Consider the following 22,947-nt stretch of genomic DNA (forward strand, 5'->3'; position numbering starts at 1 on the left):
CCTTATACACATAAAGCGCGCGATCAAACTCGTCCCACTTCTTCACGTCGAGATATAAGCTGAGAGTGTGATGGAACCAAAATGTTCGTTCGGACCAGTCGTGCGTTCATCTTTCGCCACGTGATCACGCTCCCTCCCCATATCCACCACGCGCAGAGATCAGAATCAGGTGACGAAAGAGGGGCCGTTGATTGGTCCGGAGAGCGCGTAGCTCCCATCGCACTGTCTGCTTATGGGAGAACAAAGTACCATTAACAAGGCCGCAGTGCTCGAATGTCTAGGTCATCGACTGGAGGGCGATGACGCAGCTCCCCATCTGCACACCACACTGACCTTTGGTTCGTTTTTTAGGCTTCATAATGTAGGTATAGAGCCTGCTCTGAAAAGTGGCACCGATCCGTACTCGAGACACGAGTTAATGGCGATCGCAATGCCGCCATTTCTCCCGCAGCGGCCACTCGGGGAACGGCACGGCTGGTCAGGAGTATCGCATTGGGTAGCGTCCACTGCGATTGTTCTATTTTGGCTTTGATCGGCCATTTCGGCGCCGAAACGTATGCGGTGGAAGGGGTTTGGGACGCCAGCCCTCGTCTCCCAAGCAGACGCGCCGCAAATGACTAATGAAGTTAGGACGCATCCAGTTTGGGACGCGCTAACTGAAATCACCGGTGAGACATTATTGTATAAAAACAATATTCATTGTGCGGCAAAACCTTGTAAACTAAACATTTTAGAAAACATCACGCTCCTGTTATTTTGTACTAATCTCCAATAAAAGTTCATAAGAAAATAGCTTTTTTTTCGTTTGTTTTTACATAAAAACAAGCTCTCTAAAAGCTATGGTACCACAGTAAAGAAAAAAAAAAGATTGAGCCGCCATCTTGGCATATCGAGCCTGGGGGTTTCGGTACTCTGGGAACCTTCAGTGACTCTGGCAGTAGCCAAAGCAACTTTCATGTTTCAACTCGTCGCTGAAGGGTGGCGCGTTATCGCATTTAGCTCGGTCTCAGTGGGCACCAACGGCCCAGGTTTCAAGGCTGAGTTTCCCAACTGAGTGTTGTAGTAGACGTAGGTATACAGTAACTGACAAGCTCAGAACGGAAGCGGAGGGTCTTCAGTCGTCTAGACTTCAGCGCAAGCCTCGTCTACCTTCGACGAATACTTCGGCGTATCGATCGTGCACCCCGAGCTAACGCGCGCTCCCAAAGCACGGTGGAAGGCAGGGAGGGCGTTCTGGAGGCCGGGCGTTCAAAATGAACGCTCTGCCGTCCTCGCTTTGTCACTGACTACAGAGATGATGTTGGATCCATAGGAAGACGAAGTCGGAAACCCATTTTTTTAAACTAAACAACGTCAATGATGCCTGAAAAAAAAAAAAAAAAAAAAAAACTACGTATTTGAATGGTGTTTGGTTTTTAAAAATCTTTCGAGCATCATACGGGTAAACTATATAGAATACAATAGTATAACGCAAGCATTCTCGTGACGCAATAAAAGCGTAAACAAATAAAAATGTCCGAAAACATTTATTTGTTTATAATCTTCCGTTCTTGATTATCTACCCAGTTTTTCGATAGTATAATGCCGATAGTTTACTATCCATTTTTTTTTTGTATTTAGCTTGCTTGTCAGTATGTTATTTTCTTCAAATAATTTTGTCAATATATAGAGTGTCCTATTGTTTCCCGGTGATTCAGCAACAGCTTCCATAAATATTTTTAGCGTAGCTCCCTAAAATAGGTTTTCGCCATTTTACTTTTTGTCCTAGATTTTTTTTTTAAGTTAACAAAACCTGATTTTAAGTAGAGGCAATGTCTAAACATTGCTTCAAGGTGAGCTTTCACTTATGTCTGCTGATATGAGCTATCATTGTGAATTTGCAGCACATCCAGGTCCCTCGGAATATGTAAATAGTCATGTTCCTGAAAATAACCATACTGTTTTCATTTGTCAGTGTGTCGTAAACATACAAATATTGTTATCGTTATTTTGTTTCTAGCCGAACTAAAGAAAATAGATATTCTAAATAATTGCACTATTGACTATTTCTTCTTTAGAGACCACGTAAGATTATTAAAATAACCCCCGTTATAATCAGACGCTAGTATATACCATTGTGTTCTGTTGGAATGGGCAACCGATGGTCTACCTTTGTAGCTATTTGTAACATGAGCAAGTCAATCAGTCAGAGTGGTCAGGGGCGTCGGAACTACTCGGTAGAGGGGACGGGGAGGGGGGGGGGGGGGGCGCTTGAGAGCGATTTTCTGTTTTCTCCCATGTATTGCTTACACAGGAAGTAAAAAGGCAATCAGTGGCGTCTGGACAGGGGGACGGGGAGGGGGTCCCCGTCCCCCTGTTCAGACGCCACTGCAGTCATCTGTCTATCAAACAACAAAGACAAAAAAAAAAACAAAAAAAACAACCTAGTAGCATGATTGAGGAAAGAGTAAGTAAACGAGCGAGCTGGTTGATGTTACACATATTTGAAAAAAAAATACACGAGACGTCGAACGATGAAGGGGACAAACACAAAACGTCTCAACTGAAACGTTTTGAGATGTTTTATGTTTTTCTTCTTCGTCCGTTGTCTCCAGCTTTTTTTTTTTTTTTTTTTTTCAAATATTTGTAATCTAGTAGCCACACCAATTATATACCCTACTAAAATGTATTTATTCATTCATTCCCTCCTAGTAAAAGCGCCACAAAGACCGTCGTAGATGGGGAGCGATATTTCGGGTTTCGAAATTACGCGCCAGAAAGAAAGATCCGAACCGCGCGGTGTTTTGACGGCACTTCATTCAAGGTCTGGCAACAGCGCGCGACGGAACGCTGATGCGATGCTCCTGATGCCGCAGTGACGCCCGTGTGACGGATGTGTTTGCGGCAGCTATGGTTTTGCTGGTTTTTGTTTCGCGGCGCCGTGTTTACCCTGGTTTGTGAACAGTGCACCTCCAGCTTTCAGACTGGCCTCACGTCGGACGTGACATTCGAGTGTTCTGCCACCATCCCGGGTAAGTTTTTCCGCTGGACTTCGCGCCTGAGCTTGTGTGCCGCGTTTTAAGCCTAAGTTAAATCTTCTCGCCGTCCGCTCTCATCGTAACCTTCGTTCACTCGTACCTTTAATGAGTCTCCCGTTGATTAGCGGTATAGTCTGACCGTTACAGATGCTCACTGTCTGGGTGTGGTTGTTTAATAGCTCGAGAGCGACGAAAATGTTTCCTACCTTTCAATATAAGCCGCAATTTTGGTCGTCCGTCGTCGTCCTGCGAGTTGGATCGCATCTCTTGCTCAACAGAGAATGTATGAAATCGCGTAATCGTATGCACTTGGCACTTCCCTCCGCGTTCTCCCAGAGGGCGTGGGTTCTGAAATACTTGTTTTTCTCAGAACGGGCAAAAAGTGAATCCACTTTTCTCGTGTTTTGTACACGGAACATATGATTTGTCAGTCTCTCGGGCGGTGTTATTGATCGGTTGTGCGCGCTTTCGCAGCGGCTTTGGGGACCGATCGGTTTCGTCATTTTTTTTGTCACCAAAGCGCGGGCAACGATTGTGAAATTCAGTCTCGCTGCTTTCTTTTTTCGGGGGTTGCTGTTAGAGCGGACGTCATTGCGCGCGGAAGACCGAGTCGGATACGGGCGGTGCACACAGATGTTTTCGTTTCGTTTCTGCGTGATACTATCGCGCGCTCTCTGGTCTAGATTCTTGAAGCGAGGTCGTGGAACTTTCGAGGAGAAGGTTTCGTAATTACCAGCTTGGGAAGGAAGGGCACGTCGCGATGCTTTCCTGGAAGAGAGTGAATAGGCCGACGTTGCCAGCTTGTCCTATGCGTGAAGGACTGGAGTGAGTTTTCATACGTTGTCACTCTCTGAACCAGTTGTAGTTGTCGCTCTGTGACTCTGTCAGAACCAAAATACCGATTAAATGTAGTTGTAAAGAGCTGATTTTTTTTAATGTATTTGTTTCCTTGACTACTTCTAGATTATAAATTCTTTTTGTTACGCTTATTGGCATATAAAGTTATGAAAATATAAGCAACAATTTGAGTGTCTCGTATGTCGTATTCTCTAACGTCGTTATATTTCTGATATTTACAGTGTACTTGTTATTGTTATATATGTATACATACATTTCTGGGTATAACGTTTGTTTACATGTATGTACTATATACCACTTCTCCACCTTTCCTTAAAGTGTAATACATTGTTTGATACTTCTGAGGCAAAATAAATGAAATGAGATTATTTCCTCCAACCTCTTCTGAAGTTTTGTTTTTTCATACTGTATACACACTACAGTATGACAGGTGTACGGCCCAAACGGCACAAAATATTACACCTGCCTCAGTGGTCTAAGTGTGGAGGCAGTCATGTTTTTGGTAACTTGAAGCTTTTCTAGTCAAAAAAAGCTGTGCTTAATATCCACTGATACAAACGACTGGCTTACAGTCATGTGTAACTGTTGTATCATGTTCTATTTCTGTTTTGCTCTTCGTGGGTTGTAAACATAATACTGTATGATACTGAAACTCTTGCTGTGTTCTCAGATAGCACCTGAAAAAGGTACATGTCATGTTTAAATGCTCCAGTGTCACAACTCTGTCAGTCCTAAAGAAGATGAGCTTTTTTTTTTTTTTTTTTCCAATGCTAATTATAATATATTTTATTTTCCAACGAAGATGCAATGTTTGTGGAGGGCATGGGAAAAAAAGTTGTTGGGCAGCTTGGTTAGCCCCGAGCCCCCAAAACGGAACAGCAACAAAGAACACATAAAATAAACTTAAGCTTATACATTAACAAGTCACCAATCAAAGAAACATGAGTGAATAGCTGTACATAAGAGAGAAATAATACTTCATACAAAATGCATTCACACAATTGTGAAATAAAATTTGCATACAAACTGGCCATTTTGGGAAAAAATTGATTTTACAATGTATTTTCAGCCCTTCATATATCTGCTGAAGCTTGAGAGAAACTTTCATCTGCATCATGCTGAGGTTATACTTTTGACAATAAAAGAGCTATGTAATCCTGGTCATTACAGTCTGCCGTGGCCACGTTAAAATGTTATTATTTTAGTCAATGAGTACTTATTCATATTTGTTCAAAAAAGAACAGTGCTACATCCTGGGAAGAAAACGTTTTGGAAATTGTGATAAAGATCTCACTTGAAAAATGAAGTCAGAATTTTGACCGAAATTTACAGCACATTAAAAATAAAATTTGGAACTCATGTTAGGCATGCACTATTTACAGGTTTTGGAAGGCTCAATTCGAAAGTATCTTGAAAACTGTAATTTTTCTGATCGTCACAACACCAGATGCAGAACTTGCGTGGAGTGGAGTTATCCTTTTTTTTCTTCCTTTATGCTTCAAGTATGGTGAGATGAAATAATAAGTACCTTTTTCATTGGGCAGATTCCTTTGTTGTGAAGAAAAAGTGGACAATTTTGAGGAGGAAGAAATTCATTGGCAGGTTTTAGTTCAGATAAGCGATTCTCTTCACAAGAATATTTTAAAATGTATTTGTCCAAGAAATGCAATTTTAACAATTTAAATGGCAACGTTCATGCATCCTTTTTGTCTCACCAACACAGTCTTGGATGGTTCTTCGGGTTACCCTGCACAGAATGTAAGCTTTGTGAAAGGTTGATGAGAATCTTTTTTTTTTAGATATCTGTGACACCAGTGACAGAAATACTTCTGGTGGCATAACGCTCTGCTTCCGCCGAAGAGCCGCCATGTCAAAATTCAGCACGCGATTCTCTGCCCTGTCACCAGGGTGCGCCACCAACCTGGAGGCTGAGGAGTTTGTTCTTTTAGTAGCGGTAGTATACGCCGGGTCACAACGCCATGCAGTTTAACAAGATTTTCTTATGGTTCGCGTTTTGTTTTTCGTCAGTTTTGGCTTCCAGAAGTTGCTGGAAATGGGGAAGAAGTGCTTTGTGCCACGATGCAACACAGAATACAAGACGTGCGCGGAGAAGCTCGCCGTTTTTGCTACTCTCAAGGAAGAGGACCGCCCGAAGGTGTGGTGTCATGCAATCCCGTGCAAAGACAGCCTGCTATAGCCGATTTTTGAGAGACCTTTCGTGTTGAAGTTTGTGACCAAATTATGGGAAGCTGTCTATAAGGGCCACATTCTTATATGAGCACCACGGTAAGCCGCTCTAGTGAAAGAAACGGTGGGCTGCCCAAACTGCCTGACGAGACAAAAAAAAAAAAAGAAATGAAAGGACCCACGGATTGTTAGTACCCCCTTCCAGCAAACGGCACCATGTTGCAAAGGAGAGCTAGTGTCAGTATTGAAAACATCCTAAATTAATCAGGCAAACAAAGCTCAAAATCTGCACAAGCTCTCAAAGGCTGTCCTGGAAAGACCAAAAATTTTTGGAGATCCGATAAGGTTTATTAAGGCAATTATTTCAGAAAGAAATTTGCAAAATGTGCCAAATTAAACCTGTTCTACTGTTCAAGCTTTTTTGATTGTTATGCGTAGTAGTTGCATAATAATTGTACTTGAAATTTTAAAAAAATTAAATTTGTTTGTTTGTCAAATGTTGCTGTTTTCTGAAGTAGTTTTATAAATTATGTTAACAAATTAGTTCTCTGTCAAATAAACAAAATCCACATATTGATACTTAACTCTGCCGTGTTTGCCTTATTACATTTGTGCACGGGAACTAAAGTTCAGTGAGCCTTGTCAGCAGGTAAACTCCATTAGAGAGTTTTAATATACCGTGTTGGCTTAATCCTACGATAGAAAAAGTAGCACACCACCCGAAAGCACTTTTCACGTACTGTAAACTACTTAATTTTTGTGAGAACCTTTTCTTGAGAGTTAAATACTATCACGAAAAATAGATAATGTGATTGGGTTCTTGATGGCAGAAGCAAATTGTTGTGTGTATGTTTATACAACCGGAAGTTAGTCTGCCTCAGTGGAGGTCTGGTGTCTGAGCTGTAGATGAGCAATTTAGCCAGTGCGGTACAACCGCTAACCTGGGGTCTTTAACGTGCACCACGCAGCAGTGATACACGACCGCACGCTGGTACGATGCTTATCCACATCGAAACGGGCAGGAATTGAGCCCAGGATCCACGCCCTCCGAGCTAATGTGCGCTAAACCACTCGGCCACCGATTCCCCTTTGATGGTAACAAATGCATAGCATACCACCCTGATTTGCAAAATATTCCTGAAAACGACACTTTGTTGAATTTGCAAAATATTGAGCCCACTAAAATAAAGTAGTTCACACATGTGTAAGTGTGGTCCATGGACATAAACTATATCTCTTAAAGGGTGTGCCAATAACGTGCCTTTTACCTCTTTTTTTTTTTTTATTATAAAAAAACCGGTAGTATCTGTTGCTTCTGGAAGAACGAAAGCACGTGCCATATGTATAAATTATAAAAATAAAAATGACAGTGGCCAAAAGCCCTTTATTTATTATTTATTTGAATTTTATATAACGCCAGGAATATATTCCGCCGCTCAGAAAGTGTCATGTTTAGCCACTACATTCAGTTCAGCACGTGCCAAACTTCGCTGCAGTCGCTAAGCATTTCTATCTGCACGTAGCAGATGGCCGTTGTTGGCCTCGACAATTGTGGCGTCATCTGGTGGCGCACGTGAGAAACAGGGATGAAAGTTTGACGCCTCCGGAGACAGTGTTACTCCACCTCAGTCTTCCTATACCGTGTCTGTGACCTTTTCAATCTTGTGCGGTATTAGTTTGCCATAAACTGACGAAATGATGACGCGCCTGTCGAACCCCACTCACCTCTAACTGAACTTGAATATTCAGAAAGTGAGTTTTAGAAGTTTTAGACAAAAAAATTGGAAGGCACAAAAACTCTGCAGTGCTTTCACGACCAGCTTTTCAACAACTCAACATTGAACAGGCACTCTGGAACCCCTTTGCCTTCCTTTTATGTTCTATAGGCTTGGTGTCTTGTCCTAACTACCCTACCCTAACAATTTCAACCTAATAGCATTGACTGTGACACTTTTTTATTTATTTTATTATACATATCAGGCATTGATGAATTAATTTAATTTTATCTTAAATTAGATATTCCCTATCAGTTCAAGTGGTGCATTTCAGTATTCTCTTCGCTTGCTCGCAATAACAGGGCCTGTACACTCGTGGATTTCCGCTTAGTTGGCAAGCTATGCATGGAGCCTATCTTGCTCAAAGAAATGCAACATACTTAAAAAATATTTTTATTCGAGAAATTTTGAACGTTAAAAAATGGGAATAGCAACAGGGAACTTATCAGACACAAACGTTGCGGAAAAGTCTCCTCTCAAGACGTCTCTGTTGCCATTCAAATTTCTTTTGACGTTTGTCAAACAAACGCCTAAAATATGCAACTTTCCTTTTTTTTATTTCTGAACAAACTTGAGGAGAGTTGCGGTACAGACAGGCAAAGCTGGAATGTTCTACGCTTGAGTGGCTCCTCGAAAGCGTGGGGGGCTCTTCCGTTGTCTGTCCTGTTTCAAAGTGAGCAGCCGGGAAGGACTCTGTCAACATCAATAGCCGGAGTGTAGCTGCCTCCTCGCCCCTTCCTGTACTTGTTTGAGTAGCCCTAGGGTGGCCAGATAGTGTCAACCCGATAAGCCGCCCAGTCCCTTAGGTAGGCTGGCACGAAGAAGCCTTCTCAGAGAACATGTCCCGATAAAGCTTACTGTTGTGCAAAAAACCTCCCACGTTGGAGACCCCCCTTTTTCTTTTACGAAAAAGTAAGTTTGTTGAGTTTCTACAGGGTCACTGATCCATGGAGAATGGAGCGATCAGAATTCCTCGGGGAGATTTCGGGCAAGTTTTTTGTGTTCTCCGCTACTTTTATATGCCAAACTGGAAGAGATGTATACTATGAAAGACACCCTAGCTTTTCTTCCTTTTTTTTTGTGTGTGTGTGTTGCTGGTTTGTTTTCAGAAGATCGTTTATGATAGAGGATAAACATAATCCCTACATTAGATTTTCCTTACACTTTTTTGCTTATATCCTGCAGTGTTTATTGTACATTCTGCTTGTTTTCTGTGCTTTATTTTTGTCACTTCAGGTTTGCTGGGACTTGGAGGATGTTTGGGGCACTAAAATAAGGGGAGTGATCTTAACCATGGCTAAAGTCTAGGGAGGCTTATTTTTGGGTATTGGAGGCCCAGAGAAAGTGCAACACCATGTGGCATTTCTGTTATACAGGGAGGTTGGAAACCTACTGGGAGCTAAGGCCTTAGCAATATAAGGAAGTAGAGCATCTCCTCGTGAATCCCCTTGTGAACATGACTTATAATAACATAGACATGTCCCAAATATTGAACGAAAGTGAAAGGTGTTAAATTTTGTTTTTCGAATACAGCTCATGTTTTTGACTGTCGTCACCCAGTGATGATTTAGTTGCGAAGTATAAAATTTTATAGATGGATCATCACTGGGTTCCAGTGTGCTTCAATAAAATCTTACTTTTTATTGTAGCATGTGAAGCAATCTTGGGAGATTATGGAATCTAACAGCATAATTCGAGTTGGTCCGTGTCAATTGTCGCTAATTTTATGGAATGCATTTGAAGTTAAGCCTGAAAGCCTCAACTGGAATTGTCTACTGTCTAAATGTTTTTTTCCTTTTTGGCAAATTTTACACAAGTCTGTACAGTACCTGTGTCAGCTTTTTCATGTTTGAAATGAAGAGAGAGAAAAGTTATGTTTTTCGTGTTTCTTAAGATATATGGATTATATGTAGGGATCTTTGTTTTCAGTCTTTAGTCTTGGCATGATTCAGAAAGCTTTTGTTTCCTGAGTCAATTTTTTAGGGCAAATACAGTGTTTATAAAATTTTATATCCACTAAATTAAGAACTTTTGTAACTCTGCATTTATAAGAGCCTGATTTGGTTGTATTTTCAATTTTCCTGACTTTTGAATAAACATTCACACACAAGCACAAAAAAAAAAAAACTTAAAAAAAATTTTTAATTGCAAGCAGTATATATCTATTCACAACACGTTAGGCCTCAACACCACCTGATGTAGCGGAGAGCTCATTGTAGTAAATATAAACAAACATATAAATAAATAATACATGTATATAATTTCAAGATCATTTGCTTGTTTTGGGGCACTTTATATAAATATTATAATTATTATTATAGCTTTTACTGTTACTGAACCATGACCTCCTCCTCCTTGTTAGAAGCCGGAAACCTGGACAGTGGCTTTCGTAATGCACGTGCTTAGCCCAGCTCTTTAATGCGCTGCGGGTATACTGTTGCATGTATGCGTGATCCTGAATGGACATAGACGATAAGCCCATTTTGCCAATTATCTGAGCTTGCGAAAGAGACGAGTTGCTTCATCCTAGGACTGCTGACCTGGTGCTCTAACGAGACTTGGATCCAGGATCTTTCTTGTCGCTGTAACCTGGAATGTATTGGGGTTTTCCGAATAAACCAGAATCAACTGAAACTTTACAGGCATATGTTTTTTCAGTTTTTATTGGTTATAACTAGGGCTGGGCGGTTGATTGATTAACCTACCAATTATTCAATTAATTTTTTAACTACAATACATTTTTTTTTATTGGTTAATCGGTAAAATTTTGACGAACCAAAAGAAAGTAAAAATTACACGCTTTCACCATGCAGACGTGGACAAGTACACCTGGATGAAGAGCAAACTTTAGGTCAAATTTTAGCCTAAAGTAAACTGTAGGAACAAGATCACTCCTGACAAGTGCAGAAGGTTACATGTGTCCCAACCACTTCAACGTCGTTCGAATGTCTGTTTAGCGCAGCAGAGACCATTGTGTACAATAAAAGGAGGTCGCTCTTGCGGGAGAATATCAACAAACCTTTTTTGCCTCATGCAGTTTCAGTAATAATCTGTGAGCGTGAGTGTCTTCGAACTGTTAACTACACATTGGGATTGATTCATAATCAAAATTGTATATTGTGGCTTTTACAACATATTCAACAAAAGCAAAAAAATATATATATATATATTTTGACTTTAAAAAAAAGATAAAAAGTTAGGCATGAAAATTAATGAGACTGATTAATTGATTACTCAATCGATTAAAGGGTGGCAATTAATCGGGTTAAAAATTTTAATTGACGCCCAGCCCTAATTATAACCGGAAGGTTAAAACCCTAGTTATATGTAATATTATAAGAGCCACAGTAAAATTATTTTAATTCATTTGGCTTCACAGTACCAACATTGCAATGCTTGCAGGGGCAAAAGTTTGAATCTTCTGAACTTTCCAATGTTTGAAAATTTTTAAATGTTGTAGGTTTGTATAGTTTTTTAAATGGTGTAAGTTTGTTAGGGTTATCATTCAGATTATTGTTTTAAGTTTGGCATGGGAAAATGTTTAATTTAATTTTGGAGCTCTACTGGCTTAAAATTACACTTGTTTTTATATTGTACTACTCTACTTTGTTCCTTATACACGTTTGCAAATCCAGTCTCAGGGTGCCGCGATCTTGCTCAGTTGGGTGCGCTTGGGCGCGGCCATAATCCGATTAGGACGCCTTAGCAAGGCTTCGTAATCGGATTGTGATGCGTCCAAGCGCACCCGAACCGAACAAGATGGCAGCGCCCTGAAGCGGGACTTGCAAACGTGTAGACATGGGTGCCACGTTTAAAAAAAATTATTTCATCATTTTTGCAATTTTGTGTATTCAATACTATTTCATTGGCATCTGCTTTTTTCATTTACTTTTCACTTGCATGATATGACCTGGCTCTATTTCACTATGGTATAAGGACTTTTGTTGCCTATTTCTGGCAATTTTTTATGGTTTTATGTACAATGTCTGTGCTTTTTGAGCCTGTGGTGATAGCCACTGGAAAAAGATTGCGTGGAATTAAAAAGCAGGATCAGTTCGATCTCGGAATTCATCAGACGTAGTCACTTTTCGTCAGTCTCTCTACATTGGTGACCCGGACGTGACCCAAACATGCAACCTTCTGATCGGGAGTCAGAAGCCCATGATCAAAGCTGTAGTTCCTTGACAATACTCTCTCATGCTTTTCAATGCTTACGCAAACATAAAAAATAGTTGGCCATCATCTCCTCTTACAGGAAAAAAAAAAAAGGAACTTTCTCATTTTGGGAAAAACTATAAAGAGACTTCCTCCCACTCTGGGGCATAGCATTAAAGCTTTGCCCTCATGTATATATTTTTTTTTTTTGTCTGCAGTATATGGGTGCTTTTGTAATTACGTTATGCGAATTCACAGCCTTAAAGCCTTCAGTCATTGTTTCTGAGTGCAATCTATTAGTGCAAAGAAGCATTATTCATATAAGTTTTTCAAAGTGAGTCATTTAACCATCTCCAAATTGCAGGTGGAATTTGTTTTTGTTTAATAAACTTGGTTTTGTGTAGGTCTTGACAGCAGGAATGTGTCGAAATGCAGTAGCTTTCGTCTCCACACTCGAAAGGCGATTTGTTCAGTTGGGCATGACCACTAACTTTGGCGTCTTTAATGTGTGTTGCAGTTTCAGTGCATAAGCAGTAATGCCCAAGATTTATGCTGAAATTTTATCTGATGGTTACTGTAGTTCCAGTGAATCAGCTGGGCTAGAAACCATTCCAAAAGAAGAAAAAAAACAACATGCATGCCAGCAGGATTGTACAGTGAGCTTGTTTGTTAAGGCACAGTTTCTCAAAACAAATATGGAGATTGGACACCGCTACACTCACTTCTGCCTCAACTCTGCAATTTGTGCTTTGTTTTGATCAATGTCATCGCAGAAAAGCAAAGTTAATGTGTTTTTTTTTTAATTCGCAAGCCACTTTGCGGTCTCTTGGAAATGCTGCCGTGACTCACAGTTCCAGAAACGCTGGGTAACGTGAACCTGTGTCAGTACAACGCATCTTCACATCAAAAGAGGCAGGAGCAGAGTTGGAACTCACATTCAGCAAATCAATATTATGAGTTTCCGTTACACACTTTGCAATTTGTAGCTGGTTGAACGTGCCAATCGATTAGTTTTGCAGCCTCGTGGTTTCCCAAGCCTTGCACTTTGCCATGTTCTGACTTTCGAGGACTGTGGAGTTAGTGAACCCAGCAGGTACTAGCAAGTTTAAGCGTGTCGAACCTCTAGCCGCTCTGGTCAACGTGGTGGCATCTTTTATTTCTCTCAGGAAAGCAAGCAACATGGGCCCCCCTGTTAGCCAGTGCAAGGTGGTGCACCGCATCTGAGGCCAATGATTTTGCTTCACTGCAAACATTCCAAAAGGTGAGGAATTTGCTTCTTCTCCCTATGGCATGACATGGGAGCGAGAGGAACTAGCCGCTTTTTTGTAGGAAAATTGTCTTAATTTTATTGAGGAATCGATTCAGGTGGCATCATGGGGCAACCAACCGTTATACATTTTAAAGATAATACCGTAATATCCCGAGGGGTAGCCCACCTAAAATCAAGAGCAAATCGAGTGAAAATGAGGACTGGGCTAACTTTTGGTGTAAAACCAAGAAAAGTTGTAAGGACACTTGTTTTTAGATTAGGTTTTCCCAACAAACTTGTTATCGGGGCAAGGGAAATTGAAGCAAAGATGACTGTACTTCCCGGTCAGCAATGTTCGCTTATATCCCGCCATAGCTAACTAGCTGAATTTACGCCGAGGTCGTCATTGATCCAAACGCTATGATTACTAGGAGTGGGCTGTCTTTTGGTGTTTAAAAGAAAATATTCCATGCCCTATGCTTTGCCAACCCCAGTGCATGGCTACGATGAAATTTGGTGGCCGAAACCGGCACGGGAATATGGGGCTGCATGTTCTTGTTGCAGATTGGGAAAGTGAATGCTGCTAATTTTTCTTCATTGCTTTCTGCAACTGTTAGTGCATGGCAAAAAAACCTGAGGCATGCTTTATGATATATGAACGTCAAGGATCCGTCTTGAGCGACTGCTTCTCAGAGTAAAGCACCAGACACATGCACAACAAAGCGTTCAACGAGTCACACGACAAGTCGGATACTTGGTCGCATCACGGCCTCCAAGATTCCCGGTGCACAATGCATGTGTTCAACCCTTCCTTTTGCGTGCACGTTTATACGTTCAAACACCGGCAACCTCTGATGTCATGGTGGAATCTGACCATGCTGAAAAGACCACTTTCTAAGTCCCTCAGGTGCCCCAGGCCCACACTCGAGGAATCATAGCAACGGCGATCCTTCAGTTCTTCTGTGATTAGTAATTTGGACCAATTCGATGCTTACACACTTTTGGGTGTAATCCGTAGTCATCCTGAATAAACGTCATGTAGGGTCCAAAGACCTGTCGTACCACTTTTAAAATTTCTCGTCAATGTCAACGTTTTTTATACTGTGCATGCAATCCACCCTTCAACCTGACTGGGCTGCAGGAATTTCTTACAATATTATCGTTCTCGTGATTATTGCTTTAACAGGAATTGCTTAAAAAGCCGATAATTCTCAACAACCAAAACCAGGACTTAGCTCAGAGTCAGGGGGGCTGTTTATAGCACTTATAGCGTTTCTAAGTTAATATCAGTTTGTTTGAAGCTGGTACTAGAATGATACTATTGTAAAAGATTTCTACAGCTCAGCCTGGTTGAAGAATGGATAGCATGCACAGTATCAAAAATGCTGACATTGTCGAGAAAGTTTAAAAGTGATATGACAGGTCTTTGGACTCTACACAGTGCTTACTCAGGGTGACCCTGGATTACACTCAAAAGTGTGTAAGCATCGAATTGGTCGAAATTACGAATAACTAGGGAACTGAAGGAACATCCATTCTCATGATCTCACGAGTGCAGGCTGGGGTGCTTGGGGGGTTTGGCAAGTGGTCTATTCCATCAGATTCCGACATTTTTCCAATGCGTTGTACAACATGTCAAACATTTTACCGCGCATGTGTCTGGCGCTTAAGACTAGGCGGTACTTCTTTTTTATCTTTGGAAGTGCCTTTGGGTTTAGAACAGTCAAGTTCCGTCTTCAAAAAGTTTTTCCCATCATGAGGCACATGGAACAAAGGGACCATCCACGCATACAAAATATGACACGTTGCTCGTTTTCTGTTTTGTGTGTTTGTGTGTGAACATTAAATTATTTGGCAGCCGGCATGGTGTTTCAGCTGCATCCGTCCACTTTTTAATGTTTCTGAGCACACATTTATGCCTGGTTCAGACATTTCCGTTTGAGTATGACCGGCCAGGTTACTACTTGCATCCCATTGCGACACGTTGCACAGACCTCAGTTGCCAAAGCAACCGTATCGTTGCAGAAGGTCAGAAGTGATCGTAAAGCAATCAACCCAAACGCATATCTCTGAACCAGCCATCGGTGTACACAATCTTTGGTAATTTGCATTCGTCCTGGGACGTACAACCATGGCAACGAAACCATTGAGCCTACCAACCTCTTCAGGTGGCCTCGGTGGCAGGCTCCCAAGGTTCCCTGACAAAACAGAAAAGTGTCGCGTCTTCCTCTAGCACACGGAAAATCTGGCACACACGCTGAGCGTGTCAGTCATGCATCTTTGTGTGGGCAACAGCCCACACAAAGATTTTTGCCAACGGCAAAAATCTTTGTGAGCCCGTTGGCATTTTTGCCAACGGGCTCACGTCACTGTGGCAGGTTCACGGATTTGCGTTTTAGTGTGATCGACCGCATCAGAATTGCTTGTGACCACTTACGAGAGAATGTGCCAATGCCATCTATTGGGCAGCTGTGGAGCACTTTCAATCTGCAAATATTTTATGCATCATTCTTTCGCACATTGTTCTTTCAATCTGTGCGTTCTCATTTCACTTTTGATTCAATTCATGCATTATTCTTTCGCTTCTTTCACCACATGCTCGAAATAATCCTGACACTGTCATAAGCAACCATTCCTTGCAGGTCGTGCATAGAACAACTTCAGAGTTCCAGCACTACTCAATAGATGGTGCCAGTGCACTCTCTCGTTGTAGCTGGTTAAAGTGCAACCTATCGTGCTCAGACACGAACGTGAGAAACAGCCTCTCAATGTGAGCAACGCTCACTTTCTTTGTGCCGCAGGATGTGAGGGCGGCACGGGGGAGCAGCGGTGTTGGCCATGCAGCCGGGGCCTGGTGAATGTTCCCGGTGAGCGGGAGGCATGCTCCTGGAAAGCCTGGGCGCCATCCACCCGTGGTGCAATGCCAGCCAGCTCACCATCCGGCGATGCATGCTCCTCGCCCTTGCCCTGGGCCTCTTCTCCTTCGCACTGTCTGTCTACTTCATCAACTATAACTCCATCCGCGGGTGAGTCACAACAAGGTGCACTGTCCTCCGCGTTGCGTGGCTCGTGGCAAGCGGTTCCGGGATTCTTGTAATGTCTTCGTAAGCTCTTGAAACCCTTCAACGTAGGAATGTTCCAACTTTCGGGGCCTACTAAATTTCCTAGTTTCAGTACGGTGCCCAAGAACAGGTGTCGTAAGCTCAATCACGCCCGTAGTGCTCATGAAAACTTTCATTTCTCTCTTGCTTCTCTTATCTGTTTCTGAAAAAACAGGTTCAGACTGTTTATTTTATTCTGAATTGATGCTAAAGGGATATTGAACTAAGCACCACTTTAAAACAAGAGTTGTTTTTGTTAGAGCTGTCACTTCCAAATTTATAATTTACGATTTTTGGGTCCTTCAAAAAGGCCCAGATACACGTGGCTGGTTAGTGAAAGCTGTTCTTTGAGATTAGTATGAAAGCTCGAAATTGTCAAATAGGCAAAGCAAAGTGCAGTCAGTTTTTAAATTTTTTGCTATCAATTTGAAGGAGATATTTGGAAATGTTTTTTCTGTTTTTCACGCACTGTAAGTTTAGAGTTGGGTTACTTCGTCAAGGTGGAATCAAACCATCTGCCTGCATCTTTAGTAGGAGTTTGCTCCTTATATAGTAGACATTTTTTCAAGGTCGCCTTATTCTAATCATTAGTTAATTGGAAACATGCTTATATTTTTGGCAGTGGTACATACAGGGTAATATTTTTAAATGGAAACAAAATTTTTAAAAAAAGATTGCAAACTGCTAGTTGATTATCGTCTTTGCTAGTTGTTTCTCGAGTTTGGTGGATATTAGCTGAGGGAATAATCATTGTGGTAGGTTTGTTAATTAACTAAAATCTGTTAATTTGGTTTTATGGATCATGTTGCAATTGCAGAATTGACGGCAGTAGCTATTAGAGGCCTGACCAATTAAAAGAAATAGCAAAAGTGTATTAGTGTTTGAGATATTAGTTAATAAGTTTTCACATTTTTTAGCCCAATTTAGTAATTGTGTGCAAAAACTGTGCCGCGTTTTTTTAAATCGGGCTAAAAATGTGAATTTTGATTGATCCCCAGAACTAATAACATTTTGCAAATTCTTTTAATTGGTCTGGCCTCTAATAGTAATTACCATCATTTTTGCAAATGTAACATGACCCGTAACACCAATAATTAAGAAGTTATTTAGCAGATTATAGTTTAATTAGCAATTTGCTATTACAATTATTCCCTCGGCTATAGTCCGCCGAACTCGAGAAACACCTAGCGAAGATGGCATACAGCTAGCAGTTTGCACTCTTTTTTAAAAGTTCTGTTTCCATCAAAAAATATTACCCTGTATATTTGTCATGGGAAAAGTATGTTAGTTTGAATGCTACACTTCTGGACCTGGTTAATTCGAATGGTTTCTTGTCTGTCCCACAGACCTGTGAGCCGAAAAATCATGAAAAACCTGTGCCAAAAGTTTCTACATCCGCTAGTGAAGTTGTCAGCCGCACTGCTATGCGACCGACTACGCTTTATACAACGTCCGCTGCGCTGCTCGCTTTCTTGTTTAGAGTATAGAGGAGAGAAAGCAAGCAATCAGTGCAGTGCACAGAAGCACAAGTGGTGACCACGAGAGAGAGAGTGAGTGAGTGAGTGTGAGTGAGCAGTCAAGCACAGCAGCACAGTGCACAGCATGCCAGGCATGAAAGTCTGCAAGTGCTACTGCCTTTGTTTTGCTCTTTATGGCAGAGATGTAAAGCTCATCATTCTTGCACATAAAAGCATGCTGAAGCTATCTTTGGTGCATGTGTAATTTTTTAGCTTCAGCTGTTTTCTTTCGAAGCCTAAAGCAAACAGCGAATGCAGTGATGCGCTCTTTGCGAATGAAAACTTGATCAATTTAAAGTGGCATTTTCTTCAGGTACCTCTGGAGTAATAATGCCTGAAGTATTAAAGTTACGGATACGTTTGATGGTAGTAATGGAGCACTATTTCTAAAAGCTCTTTGCGCCCGTTTGCTGACACTCTCATTCTGCTCGAATGGCCCCAGCAGACGCATAGTCTTTGATGCAGTAGGATAAAGCGGAAGTGGTCGTTTGCCTTATCAGTTATAGAGTTGGTGGATAGCGGTAAAGTGTTGTGTTTCCTTCGCTCTCGGCGGGACAGCGACACCAGCGTACTGCAGATAAGATCTAAAGAGGCCGCCACGGGTTTCGACACTTGCACACACAGTCCTTTGCCAATATTTTATAGCAACCCACTACTACCGCTGAAGTTATCGACAGTGACGGTGCAAAACTACCAGGACCGTAGAGGAGATACACACAAAGCAAGGGTGCTCACTTACAACTCATCTGTATTCGTCATCTACTTCGCGAGAAGCAGAACACTTTCTGCTTCTTTAAAAGGGAGTCAGTGTGAGGTGGATAGATTTCATGGATGTAGTGCATACTCGTATTCACCTCAAGAACCATAGTAAAAGAGAGTCCAGCTCCTTACAGAATGTCGCTACCAGTTTCCCACCTCTTGTGTTGAATTAAAATATATATAGGTGCAACTTAGGTCAGGTTTGTTATTTTGTCAAGACAAAGGCATTGTTTCTTTCTCCGACAAGCAAGCCTTGTAAGAACTACTTTGTGCGAGGCATAAATAATGCCCAAAACTTTCTTTTTTCTTAATTTGACGAGTAAAGTTTCGTGGCACCACTTCTCTCCAAGTAGAAAACAATAAATACTAGGGTGCCTCGATGTTGCTGAGTTGACAGCGGGGGGGAGGATATTCTGTAGTCTGTTAGCCTATCCGCCAACTTTCCTCCCATTGTATGCAGTCTCTTGTGAGCTGCTCACGCAGCTACGGGCATCACCGCTTGTGAAATGACACAGGGTAACTTTGAGAACATGCAATGTCAGGCATTCCGTCAAGTATGCGTTGGTTTTCGGTGCCGGTCAGGAGACAGGAGGCAAAATGGTGGCCGTGATCAAGAAAAGGCGGTAGGGCCCGGTTGCGCCCTCCCAAAGGACGTCCTGGCTTGCTGGCAAGGCACAGCCAGCAAGCAATGTTGGGGCACTCTAATGAATACAGATGAGTTTAAAGTCAGTGCCCTTGTTTGTCTTTCTGTGTGCTTCCCCTGTTGTCCTGGTCTTCTTGTGCTGTTGCTACCTAAGAGGAGTCACCAACTCACCCAAGCATCCACCTTAACTACTGCGACGAAGCCTAGTGCTGTTACTTGCAAGCCACGCGTTGCTCCGTCTAGCTCAAGCTGATTTCGTGGTCAGGGCCTCCTTTTTCGCAGTAGAGGCTGTCTCATTGTTTTCAAGCTGAAAGTGTAAGTTGGTAACTTGTCTAGTCACAAAAAGAAATGTGCAGACAAAATCTTTTACAGCTCTGTCCTTCGAAGAAAGTGTCAATTCAAGAAAGTTGGCATCCTTACAGACTTGTTTGGAAGTAATGAAGGATATGCAATTTGTTAAAATAGAAGGTGTCAGAATGAAGGTGTCAGAACTGCTTCCAACTAAAAACATATTTTAACATTTTACTAAACCCAGAGGGGGCACATGAGCTATTAGTTGCAAAAGAGACAAGAAGGCAAAAGGAAATGCAAGTTGTTGAGCAGACTGTCCCCGGCTATTTATTTATGGTGAACCTACTGTCAACCATGGGGCTAAAATGGGTGGTGTCTAGGCACGTTAAAAGGAAGAGCATCCTCAAGCATTAAAGATATTACAGAAAAAAGCAGACACATTTTCCCTATTGAAATGTTAAATTATGTTGAAATAGGCTGACATAGAGGCAGTACCGATGTTCTTTACTTAAATTGGAGGCTGAAGTTTGGTCAGGAGAAACCTGGGTTGGGCACGAAGTTACAGAGAGTTTTAGAATAGTCCCAAAGCTTGGGGTACCCAAAGCTTGGGGCCCTCAAAGAAATAGGAGATTACCACTGTGCATGCGCTGAACCCAAACTACGTTTTGGGTTGTGGGTTGGCGCTCGCCCCTAATACCAAATTCGAGAAATTACGTAGGGCGCCTACTTGCTTGGGGCCCGGTTGCGTCGGCTAACATTGCGACGCCCTTTCCGCTCGCTTTAGAGCAAATTAGTCATGGTCGCTGCAGTATCAGCCACAATCATTGCCAGTGAAAATTGAAGTTGGCTTTTGCTTCGCTTTATCACGCTCAAACCCCGAAGAATGAGCGGTGAGCTCGCCCCATTTCAAAGATTGTCTTCTGATTCTGGGTGTTCCTAAGCCTAAAGAGACGCAGTAACAGTTGACAGGGCAACGTCTCATTACTTCGAGACTCCGAGTGGATTTAGTTTGTGGCATGTTGCCTGTAGTTTAATATCCAGTCTTTCATGGCTTCAAAGTATGCTTGCTCGCGTTTGTCTCAGTTTCGGCATTGTTGAAGGCCTAAAGCTTTGGCGACACACGGTCAACGCGACACACAACACCAAAAACAATCCGAAAGCGAGGCCCAAATTAGAGCGTTACAGATCGGATTGTTTTGGCTGAAAACACTTGACAATATTTATACTGATTTTAGATTGTCTTTCTCTTAGCCAGCTTGATTTGGTTTTACCTTAACTATTATTTGTAAACAAATAGTACTTACCAAATGCATATGTTCTATGTTTTTTTTTTTCTTTTTGGATTATTAGCTTTTATGCCGCATTGGCACCGCAAGCGGGAAACACAAGCGCGCTGTGAAAACCCTATGTTAGAAACTGGTGATGCCAACCTTGTTGCGTTTGGGTCCCGCAATATCTTAAGGGCACTAAAACGTTGGGGTCCCCTTTTCTAAAATCCTCTATTTTATCTCTCTGTTCTCTATGCCTTTTTTTTTTTGCTATTTTATGTTTAGAATATACCTAGTACTATAACATGCAATCATTGCCTTGTGCAGTAGACTTGGGGACCTGTTACACAGAGTGCTTCGGAAGCAAGTGAGTGTGGGCGTGTATGTATGAAAAAGAAAATTGGCTGTTCACGGCTGTGCTTCCTGTGCATGCTTGTCAGCTGATTGTGGGAAGAGGAATTTTAGTAAAAGGGGACGGAAGAAAGAGATGTGAGCAAGAAGTCCTAGTTCAGTCCACTTCCGTCCAGCAGGCTGTGGGCCAATTGACAAATTTGCACAGAATGTTTGAAGGCTGCAATAGCCACAGTTAAGAAAGAAAAAAAGAACAACAAAGTTTTGTTGTAGAGACTGGATGATGGGATTTGACCGCCGGAAATTTGGTGATTGGGTGCCTCCCATCATCCACGCCGGCATTGTGGATTGTTTTCCAGTCGTTGCGGATGAGCCCGTTGCTCCGTGTGCCCTAACAGCTGCACTGATAAGCCCGAGTCGCTAGAGTGTCTTAAGAGCGCTTTGGGCGCCATTGCTTTTGCTGATCTCGTTCCTCTTGGCCATAAGATGTCCTCAAGGCTGTTGCTGGGTAGACCTTGGCGAGCGAAGGTGGGGCAGAGCTTGACGCGTTGCACATTGTACACAAAAGCCCCAAGCCAGTCCACGGGGTGGTCTTGTGAAAGCCCGACGCTCTCTTGCACGTGCAGGTTCAGCCTGCTGCGGGTGCCTCCCCAGCCAACGTTCCAGTGCCGGTCCCAGCTGGACGGGGAGCCCACGGAGCAAAGCGCGGCCAACGTGCACGCCTCGAGCGCCCAAGCACGGCTGGACCCTCGGGTGCTCGTCTTCGTGGAGACCCAGTTCTCCAAGCTGGGAAAGCAGATCTGCGAGATCCTGGAGGGCAGCCGCTTTCGGTAAGCCCGGCTGGCTCCGTTGGCTTCACCCATTTCTCCGCTTCTTTTGTAAAAAGCCGACTCTGCACCTCTGAAGTAAAGCACTGGTCTACGGTACAGAGCCTCCGAGGTAAAGCACCAGCCTACGATAGGTGCCTCCGTGGCCAAGCACTGTCCTACTGGACAGTGTTTGCGATGTAAAACACTGGCCTATGGTATGGTGCCTCCGAGGTAAAGCACTGGCTTACATTACGGACCCTCCGAGGTAAAGCACTAACCTAGAGAACGGTGCCTCCAAGGTCAAGCACTGGCCTACGGTACGGTGCTCCTGAGGTAAAGCACTGGCCTACAATACAATGTTTCCGAATTAAAGCACTGGCCTATGTCCAGTGCCTGGAGCGCATCTTCGACTTGGGTGTTTACCGTCCTATCCCACACGTGCATGGGAGGGAAGTGGTCCCAAAGTGGCAGCAAAGTGCGTTGTAGCAGCCGGTGTGTCATGCTGTCAAACGTTGCGATCCTGGCGTTTGGTCATAGATATGCTGGCAAAAAAGGCACGGGTCGCCTTTGCCATGGTGTCCCATTTCGTGTCGGCCTCGCTTTCCGCGGACGTCGCAATCCCGGCATTTGGTCATAGATATGCTGGCAAAAAAGGCAAGGGTCGCCTTTGCCATTGTGTCCCACTTCGTGTCTGCCTCGCTTTTTGTTAACCATCTGGCTGCAGAGCGACTTGCAGCAGAACGGACATCTGCCTTGTGCCACCTCTGCTGCTGCCAGGATCATGGTAGGCAACAGCATGAGACTTTTATGGCGTCGTAAGGCGGAAATCGAGGAACCACTTTTGAGAGCACAGTAATCGCACCAATTGGAGGCACGTTCCAGGCACCATTACTTCCCCGACTTGCAGCTTTGAGTCCCGGCTGAGGTGCCCGGAATCTGGCGTAGGCTTGTTGCGGAGGAGACGTCA

General features: G+C 42.8%; 1 protein-coding gene across 1 annotated transcript in view; it reads left to right on the forward strand.

The window, feature by feature from the left end:
* Window positions 1–2,796: 2,796 nt before the first annotated feature.
* The window catches only part of LOC120847479 (bifunctional heparan sulfate N-deacetylase/N-sulfotransferase), a 78,015-nt gene continuing 57,864 nt past the window's right edge, over window positions 2,797–22,947 (forward strand). Inside the window, exons 1-4 of the mRNA XM_040219264.3 lie at window positions 2,797–3,011; window positions 13,159–13,253; window positions 16,043–16,267; window positions 21,798–22,001. Of these exons, the coding sequence (XP_040075198.2) occupies window positions 16,122–16,267; window positions 21,798–22,001 (350 nt within the window). The 5' untranslated portion in view covers window positions 2,797–3,011; window positions 13,159–13,253; window positions 16,043–16,121. The remainder of the gene's footprint in view (window positions 3,012–13,158; window positions 13,254–16,042; window positions 16,268–21,797; window positions 22,002–22,947) is intronic.

Source organism: Ixodes scapularis, unplaced genomic scaffold (genome assembly GCF_016920785.2).
Source record: "Ixodes scapularis isolate PalLabHiFi unplaced genomic scaffold, ASM1692078v2 PGA_scaffold3__209_contigs__length_174095766, whole genome shotgun sequence".
Lineage (NCBI taxonomy): Eukaryota > Metazoa > Arthropoda > Arachnida > Ixodida > Ixodidae > Ixodes > Ixodes scapularis.